The following is a 12,995-nucleotide window of genomic DNA, read 5'->3' as shown; positions in this document are numbered from 1 at the left end:
ATAAAATTCTGATTTCTCATAACTTATAAGAATTATAACTATAAATATATTTAATTTAATATATGTATATAAATAATTTTGAATGAATTTGGAATGAAATTATCATTTTCTATAACATAAATATATATATATATATATAATATACATATAACTATATATATATTTATCTATGTATATATTTCCAATTCTAATAGTTTTATTTTTATTTTTAACTATGAATTTAAGAATTTATATAAGTATTCATATTTATTTCTCTTTTAAATAAAATATCTATCGTATATATCGAATTGAATAAAATTAAACTAGATAAACTAGAAATTAAATATAATTTAAAAATATAAAAATAATTTCATAAATTTAGGATATCACACTGTTAAATGTATGTACATGTTTATTTATACTCATAATTTTAACTGATAACTATCTCAAAAAACTAATTTGTTAATTTCGCTTAAATGAAATGTTTTTATATTAACAATTTTTTTTTTTAAATTTATGTAACATTTTTTTACAGACTTGTTATTTTATGTACCACATAATTATTATTTATTATATATATATTATATATATATATCATATAAACATCTTATTACCTTATATTATTTAATTATAGGTTATACATATAATTTTTTTATATTTATAAAGAAATTATTAGATATTTTACTAATTTTTAATTTATTTCAAACGAAATTTTACAATTATTTAAAAAAATTATTAACATATTCTTAATCTTTAAAAAAGATTTTTTATTATATTTATAATAATATATTAAAAATAAATAAAATTTAAATGATTAATAAATATATGAAATCACAGAAGTTTTATTATACTATCACGCATGCGCGATAATTTGGCATCGTTTTTCGTGAAATCGTTCGAAGGATTCTGTTCTTCATATTTTTTGGCCTTCATATACAAACTTAATTGTATAGGAATGAATTTTAATTGATTGTAATTGCTTTCTCGAATAATATAAAACGATACGAAAATAAAAAAGATGGCGTTAAATGATACGGAATCAGAAATAATTGGTTGTGGATTTAATGCTTTCAAAGAAATTAATGAAGTGACTTTTTTAATTGGTGAATTAAAAAAAGTTGATCTTTCTCCAAGTCTTATTGAAAAAAATCGAGATCGATTTAATTTTATTTTATCACAATATCAAGATCAGAGACAACTCTTGGATCCTTATATGGATTTTGATATTTTACAGCCATTGCTTGATATTATTAAAGATGAAAATTCTACAGAAATTATGCGGCATAATGCTTTCAAGTATATTTTCATTGTTATGTCTGTTAAAACATACAAGAAAATTGTTACATATCTTCCACATGAGGTATGTAGATTTATTCGAATCTTTTACAATTTTTATATTTCAATTTTTAAATATGTAATTTAATTTGATTTAGGTAGCTGATCTTCTTCCTGTTTTGCGATTGTTAGAAAAACAAAATCCAAATGATGTAGAAACATGGGAAACTCGATATGTACTTTTAATTTGGCTTTCTATAATTTCAAAAATACCATTTCCACTTTCACGTTTAGAAGTTTCTGATGTTAATTTTGAACAATCGATAACAGTTAGAATTTTAAAAATATGCAAATTATTTTGCTTATCAAAGGATGCTTGTGCTGCAGCTGCAGTTTTTTTAATTGCTAATTTTTTAACAAGATCAGATGCTAAAAAATTATATTTAAAAGAAATGATAATGTGGAGTTTACAATGTGCAGAAAATGATCCTTTAAGACATGGTCCATTAGCAGTTATAGCAGCAATATTAAAACATAGTGCAAGAGAAGATGTTAAACCATATATTCAAATAATTTTAGATAAAGTTTTACAACTTCATTTGAATGAAAATCCTGCAGATCTTATTCGTAAGTTTGGAATGAAAGTTGTACAAAGAATTGGACTGGTATTATTAGGAACAAAGTTGGCTTCATGGAGATATCAAAGAACTAGTAGACCTATATCTTTAGTACCTAATATTAATATTAATTATAACACCATAGAAAGTGTGGAAGATACTAAAAATATTCCATTAAATCATGATGACCAGGATATTCCATCAACAATAGAAGATATAATTGAACAACTTATACAAGGTCTTAGAGATAAAGCAATTACAATACGATGGTCTGCTGCAAAAGGAATTGGTAGAATAACAGCAAGATTACCAATGGATTTAGCAGATGATGTTGTGGGATTTGTGTTAAATCTTTTTTGTGGTAGAGAATCAGATTTTGCTTGGCATGGAGGTTGTTTGGCATTAGCAGAATTAGGAAGACGTGGTCTCCTTCTTCCTCATCGTTTAAATGATGTAATACCAGTTGTTCTTCAAGCCTTAGTATTTGATGAACCCAGAGCTTATGGTTCAATTGGATATTTAATCAGAGATGCTGCATGTTATATTTGTTGGTCATTTCCTAGAGCATATGATCCTGACATAATTCAACCTTATGTAAAAGAAATTGCAGCTATGTTATTGGTTGTTACTTGTTTTGATCGAGAAATTAATTGTAGAAGAGCTGCTTCTGCTGCATTTCAAGAAAATGTAGGAAGACAAGGAAATTTTCCACATGGAATAGAAATACTTACAATTGCTGATTATTTTGAAGTTGGTGTTAGAAATCATGCATATTTGAAGATTAGTACACAAATTGCACAATATGAAGAATATACAAAATCTTTGATTGATCATCTAATTACAAGAAAAATTACACATTGGGATACAGCAATTAGAGAACTTTCAGCTAAAACGCTTTTTAATTTAACTCCTATTGATTCTAATTATATTAGAAATACAGTTTTACCAAATTTATTAGATATGTTAAATTCTATTGATTTAAATATTAGACATGGTGCAGTATTAGCTATTGCAGAAATTTTAGAAGCATTGTTCAATAGTTGTGATGAAAAAATTGAAGATATAATTGGACCTTTCGCTATAGAGAATATCAAAAATATAGTTAGTACTTTTAGAAAAAGGGGACAATTTAAAGGTCTAGGAGGAGAATTAATGAAACAAGCATGTGCTGTACTTATAAAAAAGTGTTCAATTGTTAATTTTCCTATTTCTATTGAAACTATTTGTAAGTTAATATTTATAATAAATATAATTATTTAGATATAATTATAAAGATTCATATGTAGAAATTATGTAGATTCATATGTAGATTTTATATAAATAATATGATATTAATGATAATATATATATATTGTAATAATAATATAAATATATAAATATAAATATATATGTAATAATAATATAAATATATATATGTATGTATATATATTATATACATATATTTATATTATTATTAGAAATTATTTAAATAAATATAATTTTTACAGGTGATTGGCAAAATCTTCTAGAAGAATGTTTGGGTCATGAAGTATCTATAGTAAAAATAAAAGCTGCAGAAGCACACACAGAATTTTTTCGAAAATACTATACAAACATAAGCATTCAAGATCGCAATATTGTTATTAATCGTTATCTTGATAATTTACAATCAAATAATCAGCTTGTACGAATAGGTTTTGCACAAGCAATAGGTTGGTAAAAATTTTTATTACAACAATTTAAATAATTAATCGATTTTAATGATTATTTATTTGATAATTATTTTTTTATAGGTTATTTTCCTTTATTTATAATTTGTGAAAGAGTAAAAGATATAATAGAAGCTCTTATTAAATGTACAAAAATATCAGAAAGTACTTTAAAATGGGCAGAAAGTAGAAAAGAAGCTATTCATGCATTAATAATGATTTGTCAAACTCTGGGAATAAAAGAAGCAGGTTTGTTTTTTATTTCTTAAATATTTATATTTCAATGTTTAAAAATTAAATAAAAATATAAAATATTAAGTTTAAATATAGTTAAAAATATTTTAAGTTTTTAATTTAAATCTTTATTAAAAATATTTATATAGTAAAAAATAAAAATTTAAATTAATATTATACAAATTACTTTTTTTAAATATTTTAAAATATATAATATATATTTAATAATAGAATAATTATTTAATTCTTTATATATATTATTTAAATAATATTTTCATATTTTTTATAACAGATAAATGGCACATATATATTCATGATTTATATGATTGTTATTTATTGGCATTGAAAGAATATACTATAGATAGTCGTGGAGACATAGGAGCTTGGGTACGAGAAGCAGCAATGACTGGTCTACATGTAAAAATATTTGTTATTTTATACTTATATAACGATAATGTTTAATAAATTATTTATATTAAAATATAATAATTTCAGATATTAACAAATTTAATATCACAAGCAAAATTATTTTCTGTGTTAAATGAAAATTTAATGGCAAATATAATTGGAGGAATTGCACAGCAAGCTGTTGAAAGAATTGATGGAATTCGAGCACAAGCAGGAATTGTTTTCAGTGCTCTTATTCATAATGATCCTTCCTTACCAAACATTCCATATCATGCAGAATTAAAAACCATTTTTCCTTATGATGAATGTAAAGAAAATATAGAATGGCGAATGGAATCAGCTACTTTTCCACGATTTATTAAAATGTTATCTTATCCTCCTTATACAATGAGTCTTTTACGAGGAATTATATTTAGTGTTGGTGGTTTAAGTGAATCTTTGGTATGGAAATATATATTATTAAATTTTTTTTAATATCTTTCATATATTTCATATTTTTTAATACATCTTTCATTTTAATTGTAATATTTTTAATTTTTTGTTTCAGGTTAAATATTCTAGTGTTTCATTATTTTCTTATTTACAAGAAATAGATGAATTGGGTCTTCGAAGTTTATGTTATAAAATTTTAGATATTTTTGAAGAAAGTCATAAAAACGAACGAATGATCACATCAATGTTAGCTTTTTTGGATCGCTTACTTAGTTCTGGTTGCATTCAAGTTGTTCTTGATGATTCTGAAAATGGAATTGCAGAACGAATTTTAATATTACTTAAACAAGAAATAAAAACTACAAATAATACCAAGTTATTAATTAGCAGTATAAATGTTTTTTGTCAGCTCTTGCAGGTATATTTATTATATTACAATATATTATAATATATTACAATATTTTATTTAAAAAATAATGAGATAATTTCAAGATGATAACATTTATAGTTACATGGACCAGTTGCAAAAAGAGCATTTTGTCAGTTAAGTATTTTTCTTTGTCATAAATATAAATGTATACGAAAAGTAGCTGCAACAAGAACATATGAAGCTTTAACTCTTTATGGGGAAGAAATGGATCTTCCAGAAGAGGATTTGATTCAAATTTTAACTGAATTAAATATTACTGATTGGGAACAATCAGTATCTGAACTGCGACCCATAAGAAATCATCTTTGTGATTTAATGAAAGTACCTGCTCCTATTTTACAGAATAAGCTTACAAATTAATTTTTCTTTTAAATTTTGCCTTATTTTAATTAAATTGGTAAGTAGAATTTAAAAATAAAATACATATTTTTTTATGATATTAATGTTTCATATAGAATATTTTATCGGAATTAAAATACAAATTAAAATTTTTCTTATTTCTAATAACGTAGAATAATATTTGAAATATAACTTCAATTTTTTTTTTTTGAAGAAAAAAATAAGAATTATAAGAAAATATTTTCAAAATAGTTAAAAGTATTTTTATGGAAATATTTTCTTTTTTTATATTGCATTTTACAATACATATTTCATTATGTTTAATTTATGATCTTAATATAATATTGTATATCAAGAAACTATATTATTTAAATTAATATATATTAATAGCAGTATATTATATATTTTGTTAATAGAAACAATGATTATTTTTTTACCAATATACTTTCAATTATTTATTCAATTTATATCTTCTAAAAAATGATAAACAAGAATTATAAACAGTATTATTATTATTTTTGCAAAATGCCTCTGTTGATTTTGGACTAAGATATAATCACAATCATATATTTTTCTAAATTCTTATTTAAAACATTTTTAATTATTTTTTGTATTGTATTTGTATCAAGTAAAAATTGAATTGAATTGGATTAAAAATGAAAACAAAACCTATATAAGATTTATGATTGACATAATATCTTTTGATTCCATATTCTTTCTATTTTTATGGCTAGTGATCTATAAATTTCTTTTACTTTATTTCACATAATAACTTTGTTTGTTTGTTTTACATTTTATACTTTATTTTGTTTTATGTTGAAATATGAGTGATATATACTATATGATTATAATATGAACATTTATATTTGCAAAATATAAAAATTATTTTATGAATTTTTTTTATTATAAATTGATAAATTTTTTATTATAAAGTATAAAAAATAATTTTTGTATATATACATATATATATATATATATGTAATAGAAACATGAAATTTTAACATAAAGAATTTTATTTAAAAAATAATTTTATTATGCTTTTTTCTTTTTTATTACCTTCTTTTTTAAATGAAGTTAGGGAATAAAAGAATAAAATAAAAAAAAGAAAAATTTTAAAAAATTTTTATTAATTTTATACATATTATTTTTATTATAAAAATATAGACTATGTATCAAAACTTATAATGAAAATAAAAAAACACAAATATATAATTATAAATATAAATATGTAATTTATTATTACATATATAAAATAATAATTTTTTAGATTAACATTTATTTCTATCATATAATTTTAATTTATCTCTTTCAAAATTCTCCATATTAATTGTAAGATTATTTTGGAGATAATAATTTAATATTTTTGCACTACATTTTTCTAAAATCCATTGTCTCGTCCATGAATTAGAATAATCAATTTTATTTGTTAATGGATTTTTTGGCAATGGACAATTATAATGTTTCTTATTAATAATTTTTGTTTTTTTTTTTGTATGTATATTTTTACAAACATAACATTCAAACTCTTCAACATAATTTCCAAATTCATTGGATAGTAATTTTTTATTTTTTTTTAATGCCTTTTTTAATCTTTCATTATGTATATCATAATTATCAATTAATTTATGTGATAGATATTTATTATATTCAATTTCATTATTAGAAAGATTATATAAAAAGTTGGCTAAACTTTTTGGATCTTTGAAATCAAGTATTGAAATAGCAGACATATTATTTGGAAGCCAATCCTAAAAAAAAAAGAAATATATATTATATTATTATAATCAATTTTATTGAGTTATTATTTGAATTGCTATTTTTATTTTTAAAAATAAATTTTATATATTTAATGAAAAATTACATAATACAAATGCAAAATTTTTTTTTATTCGTATAATTAATTCTTCGTTAAATAAAATTAAATATAAAATCAAAATATTTGATTGATTTTTTAGTATTTAATAAGAAATTAGAAAGTTATATGATCATTATTAAAAAGTTATTAGAAAGTTTTTAATTTTTATAAGAAAATATCAATCAATGTGATACATTAAACATATTATAAATTATTATAAAATAATTGTTACGTTATAAATTTTAACTAATACTTTAAATGATGGTGATCCATAATATACAGGTATAGATCCAACAATAAGAGGCCTCCATAATTTTTCAGTGATATAATCGTCACAGATTGCATTTTCAAAAGCTATTGTAAACTTATAATTGGCATTGAATGAAAGAAAATCCTCTCTATTTAAAACTTCAAGGTAATTTTCCTTTAATCTATATAATAATATGTTATAATTAACTCATTATACAAATAATAAAAAAAAATTAATTTTATTTAAATCTATGTGTATAATATCTTTGTGTATAATATTTAAATCTATATGGTGTTTGTATAATACTTTACTTTTTATTAAGTTGAGCATTATTTAAACATGTACCATATGAATCTATATGTATATATTTCATTAATTCAGCTACATAACTATCTCTATTACTTGCAGTATCGCAATCAGATTGTATGTAAAGTAATGGTGCTAAATTTTTTTTATACATTAATTTAGTTTTTTGTTTAGTCGATACAAAATATTTTCTACCTGTAAAACCAATAAGTTATATTATTATGAAAACATAATTTTTTATAATATTATATAGTATTTTAGGATTTTTAATTTTTTATATTGACTTAATAATTCTGTAATTCCAGGTAGATCTACAAGAGTAAGAGGTATATCACTAAATCTACTAAATGTTGAGGAATATGTAAAAAGATTCAGAGTTTCCTCTTGGACTAAGATTGGATTATTTCTAGGAGATTCTTCATGAAATAAACCCCATGGAATCTCATTGGATTTCCATTTTGGTAAATCATTAATTTGAAAACTGCTACCATAAAACAGGAAACTCTGAAAATTAAAAATAATATGAATTCTTGAAAAATGATCTCAATTTAAAAACAAATACAAGCAATTTTTACATTTATATATATTATGAAATTTAATAAATTTTTAATAATTAATCTTGTAATAATAAATTGATCAATTCTTATTTATTAATTCTTATTTATTAATATTACTACTAATTTATAATTATTTTAATTCTTAATAATTCATAACAGTTTTAATGATTATGAATGAAAAAATAAAATAATTATTCAATTTTGTAATGTATATTTAACTTTATTTTAAATTTAAAAAAATAATTGAAATTATTTAAATCTTTATTTTTCAGAATTTATATTTAAGTTAAATTATAATTATATATGAAAATTTATATATAATATATTACCTTTACTTGATTATGATATTGAAAGGATCGATTACTTGTGAAATAACATTGATAATTTTCACAGTCCCGTAATTTTTCATCATTTCCAAAAGGTGTCCACCATAAAATTACAGGTACGTCTAAAAAATATAATTAAAATATTTTTTAATTCAATAATTCAAATGTTTATATCTTATTTATATTTATAAAAATATGAAACAAAACTTGATACATTTTATATACCTGAATAATGTAATTTATTACCAATTTGAATTAAATATATCTGTTAATAATATTAATTTTAATAAATATTGTTTTTTCTTTATCTTATAACTTATCTTTATAATTTATATAATATTATTAATATTAAAATACTATTTAATAAGCATACATTTATAAATCAAAAAGATTATTAATTTATTATTATCATTGATATTTTTTACAAACATTTCATTATTATATTATATTAATTATAAAATTAATTATAAATATACCTGATAAATTATTATACTCAAACTTAGAGTAACAATTGTTACAAATATAAAATATATTCTTCGTGAAAAATAAAAGTTCAGCATTTTATAATTAATTTTAATTGATAATTTTTATGATTAATAAAATATTTATTTTAGTTATACTGTTTTCTTAATGATTTATTTTTTTATTTTGATTAAAATATTTTAATGAAACGTATATATTTTATTTAGATATTAAAACTTAGATTAGTTTAAACTTTACATTAAAATATTTCACATTATCAATAATATTGTTCCTAGAAGAAATACTTAACAGACTTTATATTTTCGTTTATATTTATAAAAAATATATAATATAATTTATGAAATATATAGATAATATAATTATATTACATTTTAACATATTATTAATATTTATATCACATATTTTATTAAAATAATAATGTTTGTTTTTGAACAAATATTATTTATTCTTATTACTATTTTTATAATAAATTTTATATTATGTTATAATTACTTATTATATATTACTTATTATACTAAATTTTATTATAATTATAATATTACTTTTTTAAAAAATGTTTTAAAAATTTAACAAGATATAAATAATTTATATTGCATAGTAGAAGTTACAATAAATTTGAGGTTAAATTACAAATGTTTCGTCATATTTTTATAAAAAAAAAAACAATTTCTTGTGATAAAAAATTGTGATTAGTTTTTACAATATATAATTTGTAATTATTTATAATAATTGAAATTGAAACAAAAATTATGTATAAAAAAATAAAATAATTTTATATTTAAATAAAGTAATAAATACAAATATGATATGAATATGATGAATTATTTTAAAGTATTAAATGTCATTAAAAAGTTTTGCAATTAAATTTTATTACTAATCATAAATTATTTTTTATTTATAATATTATTGCTTTAATAACTCAATTTTTACATTTATATTACAAAATATGTAAATAAAAAAAATATATTTCAATAAATTTTTATACTATGTTTTTATACTAAAATTATGTTATCTAGAATTAGAAGAACTGATTGATTAATTAAATTCAAATTTTTTATAGAATAATCATATAAGATACATGAAAATGTGATAAATTTAATAAGCTATATAAATCTATTGTATATTACGATTTCTTTTATACTTATAAATATGTTTACATATATTTTTCTTGTATATTTATATATTTTATAATATTATATTTATATATTTATTTATATAATATATTTTATATATTAAATTGTATAAAAATTATATGTATATAATATATAAACTATACAATATTCATAGAAATGTAAGTAAATATATATATATATATATATTTAAAATATTTTATATATATATAATATATTTATATATATATTTATAATTCTCGAGATAGTAAAGATATATATATATATATATATATATCTTTACTTACCTATCTCGCGAACACATATAAGACTTTCTAAGGATCTGTAAAAGCAAGTCGGTCATGGTTACGATCACGATGCGATCAGGATTACGATCACAGTCACGGTTACAGTCATGCTCCTGACTTCTCTTTGACGGTCAACGAACTCTCTTCTTTTCTTTATTCATTCTTCCTTTCTCTTCATCAGTTATAGTTTCTCTAACGACGTTGTTAGATGCAACTAGGCTATTTCTACAACAATGAACTACTTATTTAAAAAAGCTTTGTAAGCTTTATAAATTTTGTAATCTAATATTATTAAATATTATATTATTATTCGAAAATATTTAGAAAATTATAATTCATTATAGTTATAATTTAAATAATAATTTTCTATTGATATATATTGATATATATTGATATATCTTTTTCTATATATATATAAACATATATAAAATATTTATATATTTTTTTCTATGTTTATCTTCTTTTACTATTTATGCTATATTTATAAGTTATATCCTATTTTTTTACTTTTTATTTTCTTATCTATTAGATTTATATAAATTCAATATATATATATAATAAAATTGTTCACGTATATAAGTACTCGATTATAATAATTTTAATAAAATTAAATATTTATGATATATATATTATAAAATAAAATATTTTACATATGAATTTTTCTTTACAAATATTTATATATATATGTATGTATATATGTATTTAATATGAAATATGAAAATAGATTAGAATATAACTTATAAAAATATATGACTGACATATAAATAAGTAATTTTTATATTTTTGTAATTGTAAATAATATGTGTAAATTAAAAGTCCAAATTTAATCGCAAATGAAAGAAATTTAGAACTGTTCTGCGTCCGTAATTTACCAGAAGAATGAAATCAGTATAAATGTCTCGTTAGATACGCTTCAAAGTTTTAAACTTCCTGAATGAAATAAGATTATATTCTAAATATTCGATTGATTTATATAAAAATTTTTAGTAATTAAATATTTATTATTAACAAAATTTTATCACGTATATTATTATTTGATTTTTTCATGAATTTCATATAACATTAAGTAATATATTAATCATTTATAAATATGAAAATTATATTATGTAATATTTTACAAAGAATTAAACACAAATTTATAGAAATATAATGACTTTTTCATTAAATTAATGATTAATATCTAATCATATACATTTGTTTAGATATAGAAAATAAAAAATAATATTATACAAATTTTATTAAATTTTATAAAATTAAATGATATTTTAATATGTTATTATTTGAAAATAAATGAAGAATATTATTCAAGAATGATAAATTTGATTCCACAGCAATATAATTCCATTTAAAATTATATTCTAAGAAATTCAATTCTATGAAAGAATGCATATATTCTACATTGGTGTATATTTGACATCGTTCATAAAATAATATACTGATTCAAAACTAACGGTATACTTTAAGAAAATAAGGAAGTAAGATAAGAAAGAACGGAAATATATTGATATTTTTCATTATATATAATAAATATTTTTATTATTTCAAATATTTTTAGTTTAATTTGAAATATTTTAAATAAAAATATTTACTTGATTTTAACTAAAATATATAATAAATATATAAAAATTTAAATTGATAAAATTTTAAATAACCTTTGAAAAAGGTAATTATCACAGAAAGTCTATATCGTATCATAAAGAGGACGAAATAACTGTATACCGTTTAACTGTAAATTGTCTAAGGAATTAAAATGAAATTCCTAATTATATAAATGAGTATTTTTTTATTGAGAAAATATAATTAAAAAAATTAATTATATTTATAAATAATAAAATTATATATCAATATATTGATAAAAATATATTTTTTCCATAATCATATATTTCAGATTAAAAATAAAAATAATAATAATTATAAATCATTTAATATATAATAAAATTATATATATATTATTTAAAGTATATATATCAATTTAAATAAATAAGAATATACATAATATAAAAAGATTTAAATTAATTATTATTATTAAGATTTGTTTAACTATTGTTTAATTATTAACATTTAAACGAATTACATATTTTATTTCTATATTTAATATATAATAAAATTTTGTAAAATTGATTTTGTAAAAGTGATTTTTGATTAAAAAATTAATATAATTTACTTATTGAAATTGAAATCATTTTAATTTCAATTTAAAATATTACCTTTTTTGCCATTTTATTTTATGAAATTTAATTATAATATATTTATTTAAAACATATTTGTATTTTTTCAAAATAATAATTAAATTAAATAATAATTATTTTACGTACAACTTATATATATTTTATATTTAAAAATTTTAATATTTTAACATTTATTATAAAAAAAATATCAATATTATAACTTTATAATTT

At 18.7% G+C, this 12,995-nt stretch overlaps 2 protein-coding genes across 2 annotated transcripts; one reads left to right on the top strand and one right to left on the bottom strand.

Annotated features, from left to right (window-relative positions):
• Positions 1 to 825: 825 nt before the first annotated feature.
• LOC725910 (tubulin-specific chaperone D) lies at positions 826 to 8,175 on the top strand. Its single transcript, XM_016913633.2, has 10 exons — positions 826 to 1,339; positions 1,413 to 3,096; positions 3,359 to 3,562; positions 3,644 to 3,808; positions 4,086 to 4,210; positions 4,289 to 4,642; positions 4,749 to 5,051; positions 5,142 to 5,460; positions 7,540 to 7,672; positions 8,119 to 8,175. The coding sequence occupies exons 1-8, from the start codon at positions 998 to 1,000 to the stop codon at positions 5,421 to 5,423; spliced, it is 3,459 nt and encodes a 1,152-aa protein (XP_016769122.2). The 5' UTR covers positions 826 to 997; the 3' UTR covers positions 5,424 to 5,460; positions 7,540 to 7,672; positions 8,119 to 8,175.
• Positions 6,656 to 9,238, bottom strand: LOC100577519 (alpha-(1,3)-fucosyltransferase 10; the record flags this gene model as incomplete). Its single annotated transcript, XM_026442032.1, has 7 exons — positions 6,656 to 7,150; positions 7,511 to 7,688; positions 7,819 to 8,008; positions 8,098 to 8,317; positions 8,700 to 8,818; positions 8,922 to 8,961; positions 9,173 to 9,238. Coding segments are annotated over 7 exons (1,293 nt in total), but the record flags the coding sequence as incomplete, so codon positions are not given.
• Between the last annotated feature and the right edge of the window lie 3,757 nt (positions 9,239 to 12,995).

Source organism: Apis mellifera, linkage group LG8 (genome assembly GCF_003254395.2).
Source record: "Apis mellifera strain DH4 linkage group LG8, Amel_HAv3.1, whole genome shotgun sequence".
In the NCBI taxonomy this organism is placed as follows: domain Eukaryota; kingdom Metazoa; phylum Arthropoda; class Insecta; order Hymenoptera; family Apidae; genus Apis; species Apis mellifera.
Note: the sequence above shows the minus strand (reverse complement) of the source record. Positions and strands in the feature narration are given on the sequence as shown.